The sequence below is a fragment of the Aquarana catesbeiana genome, linkage group LG02, assembly GCF_042186555.1.
Source record: "Aquarana catesbeiana isolate 2022-GZ linkage group LG02, ASM4218655v1, whole genome shotgun sequence".
NCBI lineage: Eukaryota > Metazoa > Chordata > Amphibia > Anura > Ranidae > Aquarana > Aquarana catesbeiana.
In genome coordinates, this window is record NC_133325.1 from 750,003,932 (window position 1) to 750,028,078 (window position 24,147).

The 24,147-nt window shown below is 42.2% G+C and overlaps 1 protein-coding gene across 4 annotated transcripts in view; it reads right to left on the reverse strand.

Moving 5' to 3' along the window:
- TIAM1 (TIAM Rac1 associated GEF 1) overlaps positions 1–24,147 on the reverse strand; it is a 607,717-nt gene that overhangs the window by 190,647 nt on the left and 392,923 nt on the right. For all 4 annotated transcript variants that reach the window (XM_073617108.1, XM_073617106.1, XM_073617107.1 and 1 more), the window contains 2 exons: positions 17,384–17,831; positions 7,645–7,817 (listed from right to left, as the gene is read on the reverse strand). In XM_073617108.1, coding sequence (XP_073473209.1) covers positions 7,645–7,817; positions 17,384–17,831 — 621 coding nt within the window. The remainder of the gene's footprint in view (positions 1–7,644; positions 7,818–17,383; positions 17,832–24,147) is intronic.

Sequence of the window (24,147 nt, forward strand, 5' to 3'; positions counted from 1 at the left end):
TTGTCTCTGGAAACTGGTTCTATCTTGGGAGCAACTTCTGGGAGCCTTGGTATGTGATGTGAATCTGACATATGTATTTTGTGTATGCGTTTTTACTAATTATGATTCTATCTTTTCATATTGTTGTACTGTAGCACGTTAATACTTCCTGAAGAAGCCAATGTGGCGAAACATGTAAAAGACAAAACTGCGCTTGGGACTCAGTATAATGTAAAAACGTACTGTCCCATTGTATACATGCACATTATTATTGTTTGCCGTTTTTAAGCTTTGTATAAGACCCCTTTCGCACTGAAGCGCTTTTCAGGCGCTTTCACACAAAAAAAAAAAAAATCGCCTCAAAAGATCACGAAAACCTATTTTCATTAAAATCAATGAATGCTTTCACACTGGGGCAGTGCGCTGGCAGGGTGGTGAAAAAACGCCCCTCTCCATTGAAATGAATGGAAAGCGCTTCAAAAGTGCCTGAAAAGCTCTTCAAAAGTGCTCAGTGTTTTACTGGCAGTTTACAAGCGCCTCAGTGTGAAAGGGGCTTATATAAAATATATGTTTTTATACTTCCCTTTTAGGGGGACTTATATGGCATCTGCAAAATCCCATCCTATCTTTGTCAAAACTATTTACTTATAGGGATCTGGTGCAGATTCATGATACCTCCAATCATACAGCTACTATTACACATACTTACCTTCGTTCCAATGGTTCCATGCCTGCGAGGTCCCTTGTCGGCGCTGGCTTCTTTACCCAAAGTTCTTCAAGGTGCCAATCTTCAGCCATTTTAACTGGCCGGCACGGGATGTTGTCACTCCTGTGCTACTGTGGGAGTGCAGTCATCTCAGCATGCTGGCAGTGTGCCAGGATGTAAACTGAACTCTGCATGCGTGGCTCAGTGCACATTCCGCAGAGGATTGCAAATAGGCAGGTAAGTGTACTTTATTGCAGAAGAGACGTTGCATGAAGACCCTGTCTGTTTGCAATTTTTTAGATTTTAACTTTAGTTACATTTTAACAGTCAATTTTTAGGTCCAAGCCCTGTCCTATGACAATGGGGGGCAATACTGCCAATTCTTCTAGGCTCCGACAGCAGCCTGCACCAGGTACTTTGGTATAGACTTTCACATTGGAGAAAGCAAAGGGAGAGCTTCGAAAAGGTATCAATGGGTTATTGAGGATGTAATGTAACATTTATGTCATGGAATCCATCTGTCTTTAGCTTAGGCATACAGACAGGAGGATGTGCTTAGCTGAGAAAACTCCTCCCTCCTGAAGACTCCTGTGATGTACAACATATTTTGCCTAGGCATGGAAACCAGGAAGTAATTGAAGAAATGTAAGAAAAAAAAAAAAAAAAAAAGCTTAAAACAAGTAAATATTTTATACTTCCCTATCTATTTACTAATGCTAGAATCATGAAAATTAAAAGTAGTCAATGTTGATTAAGAGAGTGGAGTTCCGCTAAAGTTGTAACATTTGATAGCTGAATGACAGAGGGCAAGGCTTTTGTGAGGCCTAATCCTAAGGCTCCTTTCAGACAGGCTTGTCCGTGTACGGACTCCACTTTGCTCAGCAGTGATCGACCCGCTGATCCCTGCTGAGCAGGCGGATAACAAGTCTGTCTCTGCTCACTGTGCGGTGATGGACCTGTCAAAGCCCTGCTGTCCTCTATTGGGGGGGAGTCGGATGAAAATGTCAGTTTTCATCCGATCCTATCCGATTCTTCAGACAGATGGAAAATAGGGTTTCTATCTGTCTGGATTTCATTGACAGGATCGGATCAGATATCAGCGAACGTCAGCAGACATGTCACTGCTGACATCCGCCGCTCCAGAGGGCTGAATGGAGCATCCGATCAGGTCTGCCTGAAAAACTGACATGACCTGATAGGAAAGCCCGTGTGAAAAGGGCCTAACTGAAAAAGGAAGTTGAGGCCTTGCACAGCCTAAAAAAAAAAAAAAAAAAAAAAAAAAAAAAAAAAGGATTCATGGTCCTCACTAAGCAAAAAATGTTTAAAGCAGAGCGCCACCCAAAAGGGGAAGCTCCACTTGTTAACTCCTACCCCCCTCTGTTATCACATTTGGCACCATTCAGCTGGGGGAGGGGGGAGCGGAAACCTGATTTTGACAGGTACCTACTCCCACATCCAGCTGACTTCGCCACGGCGAACTCAGCCAGAAGTATGACCCCCTTATCCTTCCCCCACTGCTGGGACGTTCGCAAAAGCGCAGCACGCTTCGCGCATGCACAGTAGGGAACCAACTGTGAAGTCGCAAGGCTTCACTGACAGTTTCCTATAGCAGAGATGGCGGGGAAGCACCCAAGAGCCGACTGCAAAATTGGCTCGGGTGAAGACACCGCTGGATTGGTGGACAAGTGTCTTAAAGTGGATGTAAACCTGATTTTTTTTTTTTTATATATAGTAAGGCTTGCACCTTGTACAGTATAGGATTTCAGGTCATCTGTGCCCAGTCTTGCCACGAAGAGTTAATCCAACTCTGAGCAGTCCTCTTACTTTTTTTCAGTAAGATAAAAACTGACACAGAAATAGGAGTCAGTTCTTCCCCCTTGCTGTGAGTGACACGAGCCTGAGAGAGGCATTCTGTGTACTTCAGATCCCCTCTCCTCCTTTCTTCTCCAGCTCTCCCAAGATTGGCTGGGACCAAACTTGACACAGGGCTCCATCCTCCCTCCAAAAGCCCCATCCCCCTTACATGTACTAAACCCTCACCATCTCAATGAGTCCAATGCCGCATTTCTAATGATTATTAAAGCAAAACTACAATGCATCTGAGCACCAAAAACTCTTTAATTCTTAATTTTCAAAGCAAGCTCTGAGCAGTCCTCTTACTTTTTTCAGTAAGATAAAAACTGACACAGAGAAATAGGAGTCAGTTCTTCCCCCTTGCTTTAAGTGACAGGAGCCTGAGAGAGGCATTCTGTGTACTTCAGATCCCCTCCTCCTTTCTTCTCCAGCTCTCCCAGGATTGGCTGCTCCACAGCTCAGCATGATTGGGCATGCTGAAGTCATGTGGTGACTTTTCTGGGTTTTGACTGGATGTTAGTGATCATAGCAGAATTTCAGTGTAAGAAATACACAGAGAAAATGCATGCTGACAAGGGGCATGTAGAGGTGGGCGGGGAGTCTACTGACATCACAACTCCACCCAGCGAGCTCCAGACAACAGACCCACCCACAGAATCTGCAGTTTTCTGGGTCTCATAACAGACACAGGGGAGACATTTGACAGGTAATGATACATGCATGTACATCCTGATAGATAACCACTATGGCAGCAGTTTAGAAAGGATGAGAGTGGGTTTACATCCACTTTAATATTAAAAGTCAGCAGCTACGGTATTTGTAGCTGTTAACTTGTAATTGTTTTCTGAAGAAGCCTGGAGTTCCGCTTTTAAGGACAATCTGTCTTACTAGCGCTTTTTGCACATTACTTGTAATGTTAGTTTATACGCGTTGGTGGTATCAACAGGTATTTTCTGTACTTACTGAAAATGTCCTTATCCTGAAAAATGAAAACAACGAATGCAGCCACCACATCTAAGAACTGGTAAGCTGCAATATATTACATTTTTGGTTTAGGATTTATATACACTTTAACTAAAAGATACTTTGCTTGTCAGAGTGGCAAAGGAAGTCAATGGATCAATCAAACCACTAGCATGTATCCAAACCTGAAATATTAGTTTATTGCTTTAAAGCGGGGTTCCACCCAAATTTTGAACATTATCTCTATGCATTCTCTTCCTTGCCTAGATGCTGACATGCTGTGTAAAAAAATTTAAATCGCCGTAATTACCTTTTTTTTTTCTTAGCACTTCCTGGTTTTCCTCCCATGGGAGTAGGCGTGTTTCTAGCCTCTCCCAGACCTCCCACAGTCCCCTGGGAGCTAGTCTCAGGCTTCCCAGCATGCATTGTGCAACAGCGTCATCACAACATCTCGGTGAATGCTGGGAGCACAGCATTCACCGCATCCAGGAAATACATGCTTGTGGGCTTCAAATGCCCACACTGAAGATGGAAACTGCCTTCAGTGAATTTTATCAGTTATTCTTTACAACAAAATCGGACACAGGCGGACTTATTACACAGAACATGTGAGTAGATAATCATGAGAAGAAAAGTTTGTGAATAAACTCCAAAAAAAAAAACGATAGACAGGTGGACCCCCGCTTTAAGTGACACTAAAGTAACTGGGAAGGGATAAACAGCAACAACTTCATCAAAATAAGCCAAACCCTTAAGCATTAAAAACATTGCTAAAAAAAAGACAGGTAGATTTTGGTGAAGGGTTTTCCATAACCTAATGCAGATCATTTATGATAGCCAGGGAATGGGCCTTCTGAAACAATCGGAGTCATGATCAGTTTATAGCCTTCAATGTTCATAGCAAATCCCTCCCCAAACTTCTACAGCATGTGAGAGGTGTAGGAACTGCCAGTCTTGTATAATGAGATTTTTGGATTTAAAACAGATGTATAGAGGCTATATGGGAACTAACATGAGTCAGGCTTATTCCCAAAAGCTGCCTTAGACTTTGTTCCTGGAAGTCAAAAAAACTATCCCATGTCATTCTTTAGCCTTTGAAGAGCTCAAACCTTTGACCCCATCTTTCTCACTGATCTTTACAGGTTATTGTGGCGAATGGAATTTTACTTGCATAGTCTTCAGCTTTACATTTCCTTTTGTGTGTTGTAAAAAAAAATAAAAAAATAAGTTTTTCTAAACCAATAACGTGGCCACTCTAAAAAATAGCGCCTAATCGGAGCTCTTTGAAACAAGGAAACAAGAGGGAGATTTACTTAAACTGGAGCACACAGAATCTGGTGCAGCTCTGCATAGTAACCAATCAGCTTCTAACTTCAGCTTGTTCAATTAAACTTTGACAATAAAACCTGGAAGATGATTGGATTCTGTGCAGAGCTGCACGCTACAGGATTAGTAAATAATCCACCAGGTGTCTATATTTATCATGAATTGCTTTTTATTCCCAAAATGCATATTGCATGTGTTTATTAAAGTGGAACTATACCCTCCAAACTACCTTTCAAAATACATTGTTACAAACAGAAAATTTAAAAAACAGATATGAAATAGCGGGGCGTTCAAAGTCAAACTGTGACTTTTGAGTTTATATAATAAAAGAAAAAAAAGTGGAGTGGAAACCGCATTTATTTTTGACATACTCCCCTTGCTACATTTATACACTTATCCCAGCGTGGTTAAGCCAGTATAGTATGTTCATGCCATCCCCTCTGTTAAATAATGATGCGTGTCCCAGTGTCTGTGCTATATAAAAAAAAATGCAGATTTTTACCTTATATCAGAGCATCCCCCAGCGCTCACGTGACTCCTCGCCTCTCTCCTCTCCCAGGCTGACAGCTACAGCGGGAGGGGCGTCAGCCGGGGAGAAGAGAGGAAAGAGAGCCGAGCGGTCACATGAGCGCCGGGAGACGTTCGGATACAAGGTAGAAATCTGCATCTTTTTTATATAGCACAGACACTGGGACACATCATACAGACATATTATTAACAGAGGGGATGGCATGAATATACTATAGTTATTATTGCAGCAGGAGGGAAGTGTTCACTGTCACAAACTGACAGGCAGGGAGGACACAGGAGAGCTGCAGATGATGGAGGCACATAAACTGACCACAGTATCAGGGCTCAGCAGCCATGATAAACTGTGGTCAGGTTACAGGGGGGAGGGCAGAACCAGGCAGAATCAGCCAGGTATTTTAGGTTATACAGTGGGCTAAATTACAAAGCACAAGCACTGTGTGCTGTAAAACAAACATTCTTTAAGGGAACAGAATCAATTTTTTTTGTTAGGGTAACAAACGCTTTAACCAATGCCTGGAAAGCTTCAGGATAGACAGATTTGTCAGTAAGCCTGAAACATCCTAGGACAGCCTGCTTCATCCCGTCATCAATGCTGAAATGCTGACCTCCGAAAAACTCTTTTAGGGGTACAAACCCTTGGAAATCACTCGGAGTGAGGTCCAGGCTGTAGGGGGATGTGGCAATTCCTCTGTGGGTTGGAAACCACCATGGCTGGAATTGTCACCGACGGAGGTACAACTAGCTTTGAAATGCTTACACCAAATGTCTTACTGCGGCTGAGCGTCTTATCACCGTACTGTGCTTGGGGTTGCCATCTCATCCCTTTAAAACCGAACACATTAGTTACACAGGTTCTGTGGCTGATTAAGGTGGTAAACTTAGTTGGTGCATTATCTGCATTAAAATAGCCTCAGAACCTGTGTAATTTATATGTGTTTGGGTTTAAAGGGATGAGGTGGCAACCCTAACTGTGCTTGAAGACTTCTGTAGCTATCTGCGGGCTTTACGCCTTCATTCACTTCATTATCATAAGAAACGTCATTATCACTCGCTGTCCCATGCATGCACCAACACTGTGGTCTGCCATCTTGATTAATGGCCTCTGGACTGACCCACGACATATGCGCCACCTATCAGTAATAGGACACACTTGCCTGTTACTACTGTGTGTAGTAACACCCTGCTAGCATCCCTTTTTATACCTGTAAATATAAAAGTCCCTGTTTGACATGGACGCCCCTTGTATTTACCCTTTTCCTGTCATTTTCAATTCTGAACCCAATCATTGCGGATCATATGACCAAATGCCATAGCATTAATCATGAGGCCTATAGGAAATGAAAGAGAACTGGTCTTTTCCTTTGCCATAGACCACATGACCAATGCTTTGACATATGGCAACATGAGCATCACCACTGAAGGTGTTCTTAAACAAGAACTTCACCCTATTCACCCACTTTTCACAAAATTAATCCTTTCCCCCTTTTTTATACATTTGCCAATTTTTTTTTTTTTTTTTATGAATTAACCTCCCACTTCAGGTTGTAGCTCTCAAGCTGCATGCAGCCTCCTGGGATACTTACATCACGCATGTCAAGAGGCCTTGGTTTCATTATATGAAAAATATGCATGTTCTGCAGTGTATCAATATGGGGCTGGCTGTCTCTTTATGGTTTCCGTAGCAAGATCCTAGTGATGTTCCACAGGGCATACATGTCATCAGGGAAATGGCTGCAAGAACCAGGAAGAGACAACTGGCCCCCTGATGACAACATGACTGCCCCCTGATACCACTAATGCAGTGTAGAACATCGTCAGGGGGCCAGTGGACAACGATTTCAGAAGATGGCAGCACAGGACCTGGGTGGCAGCAGCAGAAAACACCAGAACAAAGCTGGGCGTAAGTATGTTTTATTGTGTATAAACTAGCCAACAAGGTAAGAGGAGATAAAAAAAAAAAAAAAAAAATTGAAAACAGGTGGTAAAAATTCTCTTTAATTTAAAAAGTCACAGGATAAAAAGGAAACATTTGACATCCATCTGTTTTCCTCTCCATCAGTCAGAGAAACTGAAGGAACAGGTCCAATTTAATTTCCTTGCAAACTTTCCCCAAAAAATATTTCGCAAGTGTGTCAGAAAAACGACTGAGACTTAAGACATATATTTAATTTTCTTAGGTGTATATTTTAAGCACAGTTTTATAGAACATTTATGTAACTTATGTCTCAAAAAAAAAGCAGAAATACTGAAATGAATCTGCATGGTTGACTAATAAAAGCACTAACCTGGAAGAGGAAAGCATCCCCAAGCGAATTACTGAGACAGAACACAAAGTCCTTCTTGGGGTGCTCTGGGACTGCTTGTACAATGCTGTTCTCCACCCACACAGCATGTTTCGGTATACTGCTGTTGTCAATTCCAGATCGACCATCACTCTCGTAGAAAAACAGTGTACACCCTGCAATCGAGACATGAACATCCATTAGTTTCACTGGTAATAAAGAGATTTCTCTTGGAACTTGGAACAATGTATCTCTACTAAAGGAGAGTACTGAGGTGAGCAGCACATCCCTGTGGCAGGTGCCACCTAAAATCATAAGATAAAGATGGTGGGTTTAATAGCATGGTATTAAACTACAACGGTTTTATGATCAAGATAGATGGGAAGCCATGCTGAAGGTTATAGCATCTTAGGGAATCATGTTACATAGTCAGACTTTTCAAATGAGGATTGGACAGAACCGTAGAAAAAAACACTTCTGTTGCACAATTTAAAGTGAATCTTTCCCAGTACCCAAAGCATTTAAACAGAGGTAACTTAACAATTCACTCCATCAGCAAAGTTAAAAGCATTACTTCTATAAACGTGCAGTCTAAGAAGACTAAACAGCACCATTATTGATATGCAAGCTTTTATGGGTATAGAGCAGGTGCCTCAAACTTTAAGGGGGCCTGGACTGTGGCCAGCAGGAGTAGAAGATGTCATGGTGTCAGTGAAAATAAACAAACAGTGTCCCCTCTTTGAAAGAAATAGTGCCCCAGCACTGGTGTCCGTGGGAGGAATAGTGCCCCAGTATTGGTGGCCGTGGGAGGAATAGTGCCCCAGCATTGGTGGCCGTGGGAGGAATAGTGCCCCAGCATTGGTGGCCGTGGGAGGAATAGTGAGTGCCCCACTGTTGCTGACAGTGGGGGGATGAATGCCCAAGGGGCTAGATAAAAGCATGCAAATGTTTCGAGACCACTGGTATAGAGAAACAAATCTGCTACAAATTGTTGCTTTCATTTAAACCGGGCAAAAACAACAGTTTTACTACAGGATGCCTTGATATGATTTGCTATTTGACGCTCAACTCCAAGCAAAGAGAACCCCCTCCTAACCCTTTTTACCCACCAAAACCTATAGTCACATGACTTTTGGGTTCCAATACTTGACTCCTCTTCTGTGTCCTCTAAGGATCCAGAAGAGGAGTGTAGTCATTGCGAGGGAATGGTAGGGAAACCGGGCGGTGAGAAATTACTTTCACACCTGGATAGGCGGTCCCCACAGCTGGGAACAGCACCAATGAGGAACCCAAACAGTAGACATAGCCCTATATGATGGGTTAGAGGAGATTTAGAGGATTTAGAGGGGGTGGGAAGGATGGGAAAACATTTAATTTTTGCCTGGAGTTGGGCTTTAAGGTTTATTCATACTATGGCCTTATTAATAAGCCATGTAGAGCAAAGGGCATCAAGGCCCTTTGCAGTACAGCTTATTGCCATGTTTAAATAAAAATCTTGGGAGATCCTGGACTGGTTTGTAGAAGATCATTTCTGAAGTAATTGTACAGTCTGGTAAAGTCTGATGTCAGTGATGGGTACCAGGAAGGAGGTAGGCCAGGCACCTCCATAATGCCAAAGTATAGTCTCCTCAATCATGTCATTTTAAAAAGGTAAAGCTGGCTATTGCGAATGGACTGCCTGAAATTAAATCAGTGGGTGGCCTTGTCAATATCACTCTGCTCAAGGGAGCCGGGCAGAAAATTGTTGCCCGAACAGCACCTACAACCAACAGATCAATGCAAATAACTACAACGGGAGTCATACCGTGTGGATGGAGTGATCTCTTGGATTTTTTTTGTTCAATATGCAGGCTAAATGAAAGAAATGTATGTCTGTCTGGCCAGTTTTAGTCTTGGAGGGATGTTGTTTTGGAAGATCCTGGACAGCTCGGATCCTTAAAACAGTGAAAGCTAAGCCTGTTCAAAGTAAATGCTGGTATCTTCTCCCCCCCCCCCCCCCCGGGCAGCCCAGGTGAGGTAAACAGCTTTCCATAGACAAGAATGGTTAGACTTGTGTAAAAAATCCACATATGCAAAACATTTTTTAAAACTTAATTTTTTTCCCCATATGTTTGTACGCTATACTTGTGTTTAGGGTAGCACTGCTGTATACTAAATACCGTACAGCAGCACACAGCTATTCATGTCTATGCAGCACCTGAACTGCCCGGGCAGGGTAAAGATGTTGGACACAGACCAGTGTTTCTCAACCTTTTTTCAGTCAAGGCACCCTTTAATTATGGACAATCTCGAGGCACCCCATTCTAAAATGTAAAAAATGATTCTAATAGTTTTATATAATTCAGAAACATCCACAAGTCCAAGTAGGACACCCAACGTGTTTGCCTTTTCCCTCTTTTTCTCCATCACTTAGCTAATGTGACCCCAGCGCTGATGGAGAGGGGTAGGGGAGTGTCAAACAAGGAAGCTATGCAAGTGACTGACATCATCCTCATCAACTGATGATGCCATTGGTCGTTAAGGCGCCGGCAGCTAGAAGGTTGTAATGGTGCCCAATGAAAACCTATGGCTTGGGTTAACTTAAAGGCAGCCTTGACCCATACGCCGGCTTGTATACAATTTATGGACATTTTTTTAGGCACTTTGTCAAGGCACCCCTGAAGAAACCTCAAGGCACCCTGGTTGAAAAAGGCCAACTTAGAACACTGAATCCTTTCCTACATTTCTCATGGACTTCAGTAGCAATACTTATTCACTTGAGCTACTATGCTGGCACACCTACTGCAACAACTACAAAGAGGTCTCAATCCTCCTACTGGATTTGTTATTTTCAACTTAGGCAAAAGCAAAAATTGAAGTACGAATTCCTAAAAGCCCAAAAAGGTAGAAGGAAACAACCAGTTCTTAGAGCTGGAATGAGAACAGAGATTGAAAATAGCACAGCAAGTCTTCAACTGTATTATTACTACTGAGTGATCCTTATAGCCAAATAAATTAAAATCTAGCACCATTCATAGACATTTGATGGCAGAATTTATAAACCAGTAAATTCTAGATCGTAGAAAATGACAAAACAGATCTTCACTGGGCAACTTTTGTCAATAAAAGTCAGGGCAAACTGGTGTTAATTGTTTTTTAAACAGCTTGTATGGCTATAACCTTTTACTGGAACAATTATCAACATCGCATTTACACCTATTCCAACATGTGTCCAATTCATCTCTTACTACAAAAGAAATCACAATCCCAAAAAATGCACGTGGACAGTTTGGATTAGTCACTTCCATAGCGGATCTGGTCTACAATGATACTTTCAGATACAGATACAAAAGGGCTAAGGGTCAAGCATGACTCACAATTTTTGAACAGCAGAGTCTTCATTTACAAATTGCTGTCTAAGTCTGAGGTTACCTCCTAAATGATAACAATAGCAGCTTCCAATCCAGAATCACTGCTATTCAACTCGTCACTTGGGGGAAGACCCAACACGACCTAATCCAATGTGCCAGGAGCTCATCCAAGCTCAACACACAAACACAAACATGGCTTTCCCTGAAGAGATTAATTGGCTGTGTGCACAGCTATACAAGACTGTGGAACTCCCTCGCTATTAGGAGGACTGAGATACAAGCATAGCTCTGGCTAAAGATTTTATATTTTCTTTCCAGATTACGAAAGACAATCTGCCCATTTTCAGCTACAGGGTTTTCCTTATACAATGTGCTAGGTTTTCTTTTAAAGAGGACCGATCATCAAAATAAGACGTCTCTGCTGCTCTGGCTACACAAGTAACCTAAACCATTAGCAAAAGTTATAAAATAAGGACATTGGCTGGAAAGACCAGTGTTTAGGGATTGCATAGCAGGTCATCACATGACTGGATGCCTAGGCTGAGATCTCATGATACCCAATCTGGAATTGGTTTCTCTTTGGCAGAAATCACCTGACCAAATGGTCAGGTGATTTCTGCCAAAGGAAAAACATGTCCCATTTGACTATCACAAGATCTCAGGTCAGTGGCTACTGCAAGTACGATAAGTACTTTGTAGCTTCTGCAACAGTATATAAAATTAAAAAGGAAAACTATAGAATGTTTAGGGTTTCATTAGATGTACATCCAGGTTCTAGTATTTTTTTTTATCGTTATAGAGAGAGAATAGTTAAAAAATCCTGTTGAGTTCAATGTAGGTTCATAGCCTTATTATGGAGATCTTTCCTCATTCACTGTCGCCGTCATGCAGACAAAACAGCAATAAAGAGATTGTCAGAAGCTGTAACCTAGCTCTGCTCTACTGAATATGTTTCTAAGTTAAAAGGAAATTTCCCATCACTTCCTGTCCTGGCAGTAAAGAAAATCTCAAGGCAGAACACAGATCACAAAATAAGAACGAAGAGGGTCTCTAAACTATCCCTCCTCTATTCAAAACAGGACTGGAATTTGATTTAGGTAAAAGTGGATCAACATAACTCAGTCAAACGTACTGATACTCAGGATTCTACATCATTTGCGTTTTCTCATTTAATTGCTGAATCACATGCAACGAGAAAGTCACATAAAGTATGACCAACAGTAGGCTGTTGCTGAGGTTTAGATCCATGACCTACCAAGAGTTTACAATTTATACACAAATAATAGGCTACACCTTGTTTATAAGGAAGGACCCATCAGGATCGGATACCATCTGTTGCTTTTGCTGGACCCTGGCTTTATGGATCACTTTTCAGATACATGGGACCTCTTTGTATTGCATTTAAGAATGTACATGGAAACTGTTATATTGCTTTATGCACTTGCGGTATCCCATTCTATCAGATTCAGGTCTTAAAGCGGTTGTATTGTCCGCTTGGTCATTTTTACCTACAATAAGGCTTACCTGTAGGTAAAATGAATATCTCCTAAACCTGTACGGTTTAGGAGATATTCACCTTGCATGCAGCCGCTGATGTCAGCGGCGCACACGTGGTGAAGGTCCGGCGTATCGTGACGGAACGGAGGGCAGTGACTTCATCTGGAGCCGTGAACCCAGGAGAAACGCAGGGGGAACATTTCAGTTCACTCAGCAGTGACCAGGCGGCCCTGTGGAAGCTTCGTTCTAAGGTAAGCATTTCATAATGAGCTAGTATAGAGTAGCATACTAGCTCATTATACCTTTGCCTTACAGGGGTTTCTTTTGGGGGCATATAACCGCTTTAAGAGGGACCTCCTACTTGAGTTGAGGAGCTTTTGGCGTTTTTTTTTTTTTTTTTTTTTGCCAAAGCTCCTAAACTCAACTCCATAAAAGCCTGTGTGCCCATGTACACAAACTTTTACCAGAGTTTAGTTGCTGCTATGGTTAGGGGAGCTTCAACCTCCCTCTCCTGAACGCGGAAGAATCACGTACAGGATAGAAATGTTTTGACGGCCGGCCGCAAAACGTAGCAAAAAAAAAAAAAAAAAAAAAAAATCACAGTAAAATTGCGACGTGATTTTGCCACATTTTGCATTTTCCTGTGGCTGGTAGTTAAAATATGTCATGTGTACATGAAGCCTAACCCTCCTGTATTGAATTGTATTATAAATGTACTGTCTGCCTTTATAATGTAAAATATATAATAATAATCCAGGAGTATTTAGACCGATTCTACAGCGGTTGCTGTATTACAGCGTATGCTATATCAAAGGTTATTATTATGTTAGTGGTGTAGTTTGTGTAACAGTTATCCCATTAAATTAGTTTAATAGTTTTTTTTTTATAGTCCATTTGTGAATTTTCCTTTTTTGTCTAGAGACTTTTTAATATACTTATAATAAATTCTTTTAAATGAATTCATGGCATTACATGCAAGTCTGTGCAATGCCAACGTGTAGGGGCGTAACTACCATTGCGACCCATGCGGGCGCTATGGGGCCCGCAGCCAAGGGGGGCCCAGTGAGGATGAGAGCACCGCCAGCACAGTCTCCCAGTCAGGGGAAGAGAGAGGAGAGGAAGAGGCAAGCTGTGACCTGTGCCCAATACAGCCTGGTCTGCCTGTGCCCCATACAGCCTCACCTGTGCAGAGGAAGAGGCAAGCCACCCGGATCACCCGAGAGCTGAATTGCCCGATGTAATAGCTTTCATTAGAACTTCCAGTGTTCCCGGGGCTCACGTCACACAGCTCCACCTCTTGGCCCGGCGCCTTTGATAGACAGAACGCCAATCCAATGCTGGACGTGTGACATCATCAAAGGCGTCAGGCCAAGAGGTGGGGCTATGTGACGATAAGCCCCAGGAAGACGAGAAATTCAAATGAAAGCTATTACAGCGGGCAATCCTGCTCTCTGCTGATCCGGGGTGGCTTGCCTCTTCCTCTGCACAGGTGAGGCTGTATGGGGCACAGGCAGACCAGGCTGTATTGGGCACAGGCAACGCTGCATGGGGCCACAGGTCGCGCTGCATTGGGCACAGGTCGCGCTATATGTGGCACAGGTCACGCTGCATTGACACTAGGGCAGCTGTGGGGGCCCTGCTATTTCTAGTTACGCCCCTGCCAACAAGGGCCCTTTCTTCGTTTCGGTTTACATGGTGCATCTTATGGCTTCCGGTGTACAATGGAGTTGAATTGTTTTAGCAACACCACAGAGGGGACATCTGCAATACCGCTAAAAGAAAATTAATTATGCAGATACAGAATGTACAGTAGGTGGAATTCAAAAAGTGTTGTAAATACGGATGAAAAAATGGTCTCCTGTTCATATGACAAATGATGTCGCTACTGAGGCCGGAGGTCAACCTGTAGCGATATAAGTGCCCAAATAAATTATTTCTAATGGAAATTTTAATCCTTCTTTATCTAACCTGCAGCCAGCAGTAAAGTCATTAAAAGGAAACACAATAGCTGCAATTTCTTTACACCTTGTCATCCAACTTTAATCGCAAACTCTGCTATGAAAAGAATTCTCAACTGTGTATAAAGGATTGATCAAAAAAGCATTTCGCTGATGAAAACCACATTTCTTCTCTGTAAGAGCGCCATACATTCGGACAACGCAAAAGGTAAAATTTATGACTGCATTTGGACTTTGTAATCATCCCAGAGGAAACAGACTCATCTCGTCAGTGCTTCAATCCACAAAATCATGCCAAATAACAGAAAGCAATACTTTAGGCTCAAGACCACCTAGAATTTTACTGAGGCGTATGCCAGCTGAGAACATGACATCAACTTTTATGTACGTTTTACTTTAGTAAATTATTTATTCTGTTAACTTTATAACTCTTTTTTTGCCCTTTTTTGTTTTTTAAAAAAATGGAAAATCCTTTTGTTATACACAATATTTTTTTTTTTTTTTAAAGGTAGAGTCTGGTAAAAACTTTAAAAGTAAAGTAATGCAATGCATAGATGAAACAGAAATGATCTCGTCAGTGTTAATTGTGTTTCATCCAGAAATGTGTCCAGACAATCCTACTGCTAAAATTGTCTTTGTTACCAGTAAGTGGGTGTTCTGGGAACGCCATTTAGAGCAGGGGTAGGCAACCTCAGCACTGTTGTGGAACTACAAGTCCCATGAGACAATGCAAAACTCTTTAACTTGATAGGATTTGTAGTTGCATCACAGCTGGTGTTCCAAAGGTTGCTTACCTCAGTTGCTAATCTTGGATTTGGAGCAATGTTTGAAAATGCAGTGCATATTCCCAATCCCATTCAATATAACAAACAACAACCCTCTGCTTTCCCCTTTGATTGCTCTGACCTCCTACAGCCTCTTGCAGAGTTATCCAACAGAAGACAGGACCCCATTCTCTTAGGAGCTCGATTTGCCTGCCATAGAAACAAACTTACAATACTGTATATTGTATTATAGCACTAAGCCTTCAGAAGGCAATAAAGTCCAGTTGCAGAGGGCCATTTTTGGTCAGGTTTCCCGAGAAGATCCTCTTGTGGCTTTAGAATTCCAAAACTGACAAACCGTATTTTGCAAATGACTTCCAGACAGAGATATGGGTGTTAATCAAAATGATTAAGCCAACAGAGAAAGGCGGGGACTGTATGTTGTGATGAATTCTGCTCAAACTCCCTTACACCAAGTAACAGGGAGGAACCCAATCAATTCATCAAACCTTTCCCTTGTGAAACTTTAGACAATTATGCACATCAATGTTATCTTGCAAGGGTCAAAAAATAATAACTGGGAAAGCACAGAAAATACATTCAAAGTGAAGCCCGGCCATAATTTAAATCTAAACTCCAAGCAGATAAAGAAGCATCAACAAATGCAATAAAGAGGCCCTGTCACTATTTTTTTAAACTGAAACCAAAGCCATGCTTGTAAAGAAAATAGATAATGCTTTTCCTTCCTGGAGAACACACTGTTGTTCGTCTTCGTGATGACCATTTTCCAAAGAAACACAAAATGCAAGGTATAACTGGTCAAGTCTGCCGACAGGTCTTAAAGCCCAATTCTGGGCAAAAATAATAAATATACACACACACACATACATACATACATATATATATACCTTCCAATGGGATTGCGCCACGTGCTTATCTTGTTTTGTCCAGGGGAGAGAAGAAACTCTTCTACTTACCCAATCCCTCCCTTCCCCGGCAAATGTTGCTCCCCCATGATCCAGCAGTGGACTGATCCTGGCGTCCTCATGCCCAGAGCAGGGCTATGGATGCTGCTCTGGGCTTGATGGTGTCAGGACTCAAGACAGCTAGAGCGCGAGGAGGGTGCAGGAGCTGCAAGGACCGTTCTTGTGCGGACAGGAGCAAAGGATCAGGCAAGTATAAACGCCTTTCAATTTTCTCCAAACATAGGTAGAAATTTAGATGCAGCAACAAATTTGTCACTGCAGATTTCTGTTTGCTTGCTTAAAGGTAGATTTCAAGGGAGGCGCCATCTAAGCAATATTTTTTTTCTGAAAAAGGGGACGGTAGCCCAATTAATTTTGGGAAACTCTGGGTTAAGTCTAGTACACATGGGCCAAATGTCAGGTGGCAACGGCTGGTTCAATAGAACCTGCTCAACATTCAACCCATGTGTATGGCAGTCGGTCTGACAGAAGCCGGACGTTTGGCCAGCTGCTGTCGAAGCGGCGTGACTGAAAAAGGTCTGCGATCGGCCACTAATGGCTGAGAGCACTGACCAAAGTGTTCTGGCGGGGGGGGGGGGCGCCCCTCTGTCAGAAGACAATAGAACAACAGGGGAGATTGCTGTACGAACGTTGGTTAGTACAGCGGCTCCTCTTGAGGAGTCAGTATTATTTTCGTTCAACCCTGCTGGGTTGAATGAAAAAAAATCTACTAGTATGTACTAGGCTTAAGCCTAAGGAATGGCCCATGTAAGAGATTTCCCTTCAGTTCCCATCTTGAAGACACATCGGGAAGTGTAAGACCGTCTATCCAAAGTGAGGCAAGTCCCCTTTAAGAGACAGTTGTGACTGAAACAAGTCCCGCCATTACAAAAAAATCACCCTGTATTCCTGTTCTGGTGACAAATTCTAGATCTTCCCTCACTTTCAGTCCCTGCTATACTGGTCACTAGGACAATTCGAGAAGACGATTAAACTTCCTTGCATGTGATTGCCAGTTGGATCATCACATTTACTCCAAGTCGCCATGTCCTAATGAAGAGGAATTGTAGAGCCCCCAACATGTTAGCGGTTTACTTTTATCCTAACATGAGCAATTAAATCTTTTTTGGTGTGGTGCCTTTATTGCATCTTTTTATAGATTTAAATACACCAAGGAAGATGGCAGTTGTGTTTAAAAGGCCACAAACCTTTTAAAGAGACCCAGTAATGTTTCCATTTCCTTCGGGTGGCAGGTTCCACCTTCTTGTTCTTCTTGTGCACAAGGAAGTTTTTGACGGCCAGCGCCCCAGCTTTTCGCACAGTCCCTTGTGCCGCAGTCCGGAGGATGTCGGACTGCCCAGGAGAGCTTAAAGTGCCGCTGCTTTGTTCATCACTTAGAGCTGAATTGGCTTCCTCCAAGTTTTCTCTACTGGCACTGCTCATCTCCAGTTCTCGCCGGAAATTCTCATAAACTCCTTGGAGGAGAGCATCTCCGGAGCTGCTACCACTGTCGCTCCCGATAAAGGCCCGGCTGGCGGTGGGGGAGTAGCTGGATGTGGTGGCATTTGAGCGTCTGGACATGAAGTCGGTGTCAGTGGTTGTGGCCTCGATACCACTGTCTGTAAACTCGCTGCCCTCTCCACCTGTATTGACATCCTATAAATGGCAAGAATAGAAAAAAAAAAGTTACAATTTGTTGTATAAAGAATACCAAAACCATGTGTTAATTTTGTCAGGCATTAAAAGACAGGATTTTATCAACAATGGTTTCCCTCAATGGACAGCTCAGGTTCTGCCAATACCCCAATACAAAAAGGAGTATGGGCTCTAAGGGGGAAGTATTGAAAATATGGATTATATGGGAAAAAGTAAAAAAAAAGACATTGGGAAACTCAGAAGAATGGGTAAATGGAGTGCAGTAAGGTTAAAGCAAAACACCAATCATAGATTATCAGAAAACACAACAGGCGTTTGCTGCAATACTTTGCTGCAGTACTATTTTGCTACCACTAAATCTCCCCAGTCTTCTGGGTTAAAAAATTGCCAGCACCATTCACACCACTTGCTCTGAGCCCAGGCTGTCATCACCACCAGCTTGTGAAGGAAGTGAATGAAGAGCAGCACAGCCATGAGCTCATCTGCCTCTCCGCTCCCTCCTCCTATTAACATGCTTTTTGTCAGCACATGAACTAATCGACCACTTGTGGTGCTTCTTCCACTCACACACTAAGCAATGCTGTACAGAGACTGCAAAAGGCTGTTACCAAGGTCAAATTCAGGTACTTACCTCACTTGCATTTAAAAAATGCATTTATTATTTTAACCGCTTGCCAACCAGCCGGCGCAGTTATACTGCGGCAGAAGAATCACCGTCATGTTACGTCGCTCCTCAAGGCGGCCGCTAGGGGCGCCCGCACCTCGCTGCCGGAGCCAATGCGAGTGCCGGGTGGTCGCGATGACCGCCGGGCTCCCGCGATCCCTCGTAACAAGGCGAGAACTGGGATCTCTGTGGGTAAACGCAGAGATCCTGGTTCTCTGAGGGGAGAAGTGACGAATCGTCTGTTCATACAGAGTATGAACAGCGATCTGTCATCTCCCCTAGTCAGTCCCCTCCCCCTTACAGTTAGAACACACACTAGGGAACACAATTAACCCCTTGATCGCCCCCTAGTGTTAACCCCTTCACTGTCAGTGACATTTTTACAGTAATCAATGCATTTTTATAGCACTGATCGCTGTATTAATGCCAATGGTCCCAAAAATGTGTCAAAATTGTCCGATGTGTCCGCCATAATGTTGCAGCCCCAATAAATATCACAGATCGCTGCCATTACTAGTAAAAAATAAATACTAAAAATGCTATAAATCTATCACCTAATTTGTAGACGCTATAACTTTTGCGCAAACCAATCAATATACGCTTATTGCGATTTTTTTTTACCAAAAATAGGTAGAAGAATACATATTGACCTAAACTGAGAAAAAATTAAAAAAAAAAAAAAAATGGGGATATTTATTATAGCAAAAAGTACAAAATATTGTGTTTTTTTTCATTGTCGCGCTTTTTTTGTTTATAGCGCAAAAAATAAAAACCGCAGAGATGATCAAATACCACCAAAAGAAAGCTCTATTTGTGGGAAAAAATTTTGTTTGGGTACAACGTTGCCCAACTTCGCAATTGTCTGTAAAAGCAACGCAGTGCTAAATCGCAAAAAGTGCTCTGGTCAGGAAGGGGGTAAAATCTTCCGGGGCTGAAGCGGTTAATATTGAATACAGGTCTGCATTCACTTGTCTTTTATATGTGCCTGGAGCTCAGCTTTAACTGTCTTAAACATTTTTCCTTCAAAATTTGTGTGAACAGGTCTGTTTTCCTATTGTATTTACACACCAGCTGCTGTTTCTGCTTTGTAGGATGAGAGTATTCTTCTTTTTGCTCATCTGTAATAAATACACCAATGTATTTTGCACCTTTTGGCTTTTTTAAACTGATGAAGTAATTTGCAGTTGAAGGCATATATTCTCCACATACCTAAGAATCAGTTTACAGCTAAATGTTTATATAAGACTATCACCATATGTGCTGGAGAGGCATCTGCAGGATGGATCACGTTGTGGTGACAATGTCACAAGCCCTTAAATCATTGGCAAGGCTCACTATTTACTGCAGGAGACCTGAACAAACACGGCATGTTCAAGGTCACTAATGGATGCCCCTGTTATATCAATCAAACTCTCCAGATGGGCCTTAGTCCTCCAGAAAGGAGAACATATTACAAAGTTAGAGTGGAACAAAAAGTTTGTCATTTTTAGTATAAAGTTCACTGCGGACATGAAAAGATCTTCATCCAGTCTGGCTGTTTTTTTCAAAAATCACATGTCTACCATACCAGGAAGGCATTCCCAGTTAATTTCAAATCGGTTGACTGGGACGGGAAATTTGATTCACCAGGCAAGTTAAAAAATGTCGTCCAACAGTCATTTCTTTCAACAAGATACACTATTGTCAAAAGTATTGGGACACCTTTACGTGCACAAAAATTTTAATGGCGTCTTAGTCCGTAGGGTTCAATATTGAGTTGGCCCACCCCTCGTAGCTATAACAGTTTCAAATCTTCTGGGAACGCTGTCCACAAGGTGTAGGAGCGTGTCCATGGGGATGTTTGACCATTCTTCCAGAAGAGCATTTGTAAGGTCAGGCATTGATATGGACGAGAAGGCCTGGCTCACAGTCTCCGCTCTAATTCATCCCAAATGTGTTCTATCAGGTTGAGGTCAGGACTCTGTGCAGGCCAGGCAAGTTCCTCCACCCCAAACTTGCTCATCCGTGTCTTTATGGACCTTCCTTTGTGCACTGGTGTGCAGTCATGTTGGAACAGGAAGGGGCCATCCCCAAACTGTTCCCACAAAGTTGGAAGCATGAAACTGACCAAAATGTCTTGGTATGCCGACGCCTTAAGAGTTTTCTTAACTGGAACTAAAGGGCCAAGCCCAACCCCTGAAAAACAATACCATACCAAACCCCCACACCATAATCCCCCCCTCCACCAAATGATATGGACCAGTGCACAAAGCAAGGTTCATAAAGACATGGATGAGCGATTGGGGTGAAGGAACTTCACTGGCCTCAATCTGATAGAACACCTTTGGAGTGAATTAGAGCGGAGAGTGCAACCCAGGCCTTCTCACCCAACATCAATGCCTGACCTCACAAATGCGCTCCTGGAAGAATGGTCAAACATTCCCATAGACACACTCCTAAACCTTGTGGACAGCCTTCCCAGAAGAGTTGAAGCTGTTATAGCTGGAAAGGGTGGGCCAACTCAATATACGGACCAAGACTGGGATGACATTAACGTTCATATGAATGTAAAAAGGCAGGCGGCCCAATACTTGTGACAATCTAGTGTAAGTCAGCACCATATATCATTACCAACTATATACAAAAGAGTTTGTGCACATTGTGAAGACTACCTACCATTAAAGAAGAACTCCAGACAAAATGACTGCCGTCTAAAGCAGATGTAAACATTAACTGAATGATCTAAAATTTGCTAAAGCAGTGTGTTTTTTTTTTTTTTTTTCCCTGTAATTACTTATTTAAAATTTGTTTTTTCATCCTGTGCTGCTTTCCTGTAGCCTCTTTACAACCACATCCAAATGGGTGGGTTTCAACAATGACAACAGTAGACCATTCCTGTATGTTGAAATGGCCACTTGTAGTCTCCCACTGGAGGACCATGCACCTAAAAGACTAGAAGATACACCTTGTTATCCTAAAACAGGAAGTTGCTAAATAAGGACCTTCGTGGCAGAATTACCTGTAGCTCTAAAAATACTAATAATGACGGTTTTAATTTTTTTTTAACTACACTAACAGGTTAAAGTTTAATATAAAACTTTATAAATCAAGGCCCCTTCGCTAATATGAAGTGGCATTAAAAGTAAAAAAAAAAAAAATCTACATTGGCGTTCGCCCCGGCTTTCACATGCTGCTACAAGGCAAGGATAACTTCCAGTGGCATCTTGGGGAATGCTGAAAATCCTAAATTTCATGACAAGACCTCGATTTAATAAAAAGACGTTGGCTTCTTAGTCTACTTTAGGTTTTGAGTAGAGTGGGGAAGAGTTGGATGTCCCGTTGGGGACATCCTCACTTCCATTTCTGATCGCAGCTTTTCGGGAAGATAGATAGTAGAAAAATCCCAAATTTTACAGTTGAACGTGTTAACAGAGGCAAGGGGGAAATCTCCCAATGAGTGCACCTCTCCTGGTGTCAAAAATTCACTTTGAAGCGCTTTCCTCTGTCTTTTGTGTCCATAGGGCAGAAGTCAGGGTAGTCTACCCAGGGAACATAGACACAGCAATTAAAACCTGACAGAGGTTCAAATGCTAAAGTAGCTGGAGTTCCACTTGAAACTACCCCCTTGCAAATGTAGGGCAATGTGACAATGGAGACGTCACTCAGCGCTTGGATTCTAGACCCAAAAATTGTCAGAGGGGAAGAACACATATAATTTGTAATGCTGGGTATTGCCACCAGCTGTGGAGGAGAAAAGGAGGAGGACCTCTGGAAAGCTGACTATAGGGGGTACAAGGGGTGTGGGCCTTTGAAGAGACAATTTTCCTGCGTGGTCAAGGTAACATTTGGACCGATTTAACAAAGTTGTCAACCATCACTTAAAAAAAATCTCATCTTAAATACTTCAATAATCCAATTAGGTCAAAAGTATCTGCACGGGTGAACTGGAATATGCATTTCATATGATTTGGGAAATGTAAGTATTCATTTAAATATTTTGACTGAAGATTCTCAACCTACTTTCATAAATCAGTTTCAGTGCATCTAGGGCAGCCCACACAACGATCTTTTTTTTTTTTTTTTGTTCAATCAGCGGGTTGAATGAAAAAAAAAAATAAAAATCCATATCCCTCATTCACACATTTGAGGTGGATGAAGGAATCGTTCCCATTGTGGTATTGCATTCTGAAAGTGATGATAATGATCAGTGTTGCCAACTCTAGCTGGTGGCACTGATCATTCGGGAAAAACCTGACAGACTGGTTGTACACAAGTCAACCAATAGATTAATTTGTGTACAACCAGTCTGCCCATACATGTATCAAAATTTGTCCATTCCCTGCTGAACCAGCCGAATTTCAATCCATGTATTACTGGCTTGAGTTTGCCATGTTTGCATAAATAACAAAGACTATGCATTTTTGGCAACGCACTTTCCACATTAGCCATGTGACAAAGATGTAGCTTAGGATTGTATTGTAGGACTGGAATCACTTTGTGACACGAGCACATTTTCTTAGAATAGGTCACACATTTCCAGGTTATTTTCCCATCTTTCCCACCTCAGAGGCTCCTTGTAACTCTGCGTGCCGATGGATAATATCATTAACACGCAGATTCTCTCTGGATAGCGGTTGCTACTGTGTTCTTTCTTTGTTGCCGTGAATTTTACACGCTCACTCACAGAGAATAGTCTAAAGATTGCATGCAACAGTCTTGTAAATAAGAAATGAAAGAATTCAGGCTGGTTTCACACTTCTTCGCATGCGGCTCACTGTTTCAGGTCCGATCTCAGCTTGAATTTTTGGCTGAATTCGGACCAGAAACGGAGCAGAAAATGCACAGGACCCCTGTGCAAATTCGCACTGGAGCCGCAGCGAAGATATGTGAATCGACTCCATAGGGTTAAGGGTTAAGCAGCAAAAAAAAAAAAAAAAAAACAACTTCATTATCTGCCCAATCCCCAAAAGAAGATGGGAGAAACAGGCAGCAGTGCTGTCAGACAAAATGTAGATGGTGCTCATTTCCCAACAAAACTTGGCATTTTATATCCCCAGCATGGTTCCAGTAGCTTGAACAACTTTTTTCACCTACTTAGAAGTATTCAGATCTATATGATAGGAGAGGACTTGGCACCTGTGCAGCCCACATAAAGTAAATTGACATCTTTAGTCCTACATGTCCATACTTACAATATAGCATCTACTGTTACAAAGAGCAAATACTGACCATACATGTAGCAATTTGATGGACAAAACAAAGTTTAAAACAAAAACCAAAGACAAAAAAATGGAAGCAAGGATGATTAAATCAAATTTTGTTGATTGGTTGAACTTGATGGCTTCGTTCCTGGGAATTATTTGCGGGTTTTAATTTTATCCCTAGGGGATGAGGAGCAGTTGAAATTGACTGAAATTTTCCTACCGTATATACTCGAGTATAAGTCGAGTTTTTCAGCACATTTTTTTGTGCTGAAAGTGCCCCCCTCGAATTATACTCGAGTCAAGCACTTTTCTGCAGTAAAAAATTTCATTTTCCGAACCGAATTTGGGGCCCTGTATCTCAGGACCACTTGGTGCTAGGAACCCCAAATTTGGTGTGCTAACCCAGTGGAACTGGTACCACAACATATCCAAAGCTGGAGTTCCTAGCACTAAGTGGCCCTGAGATACG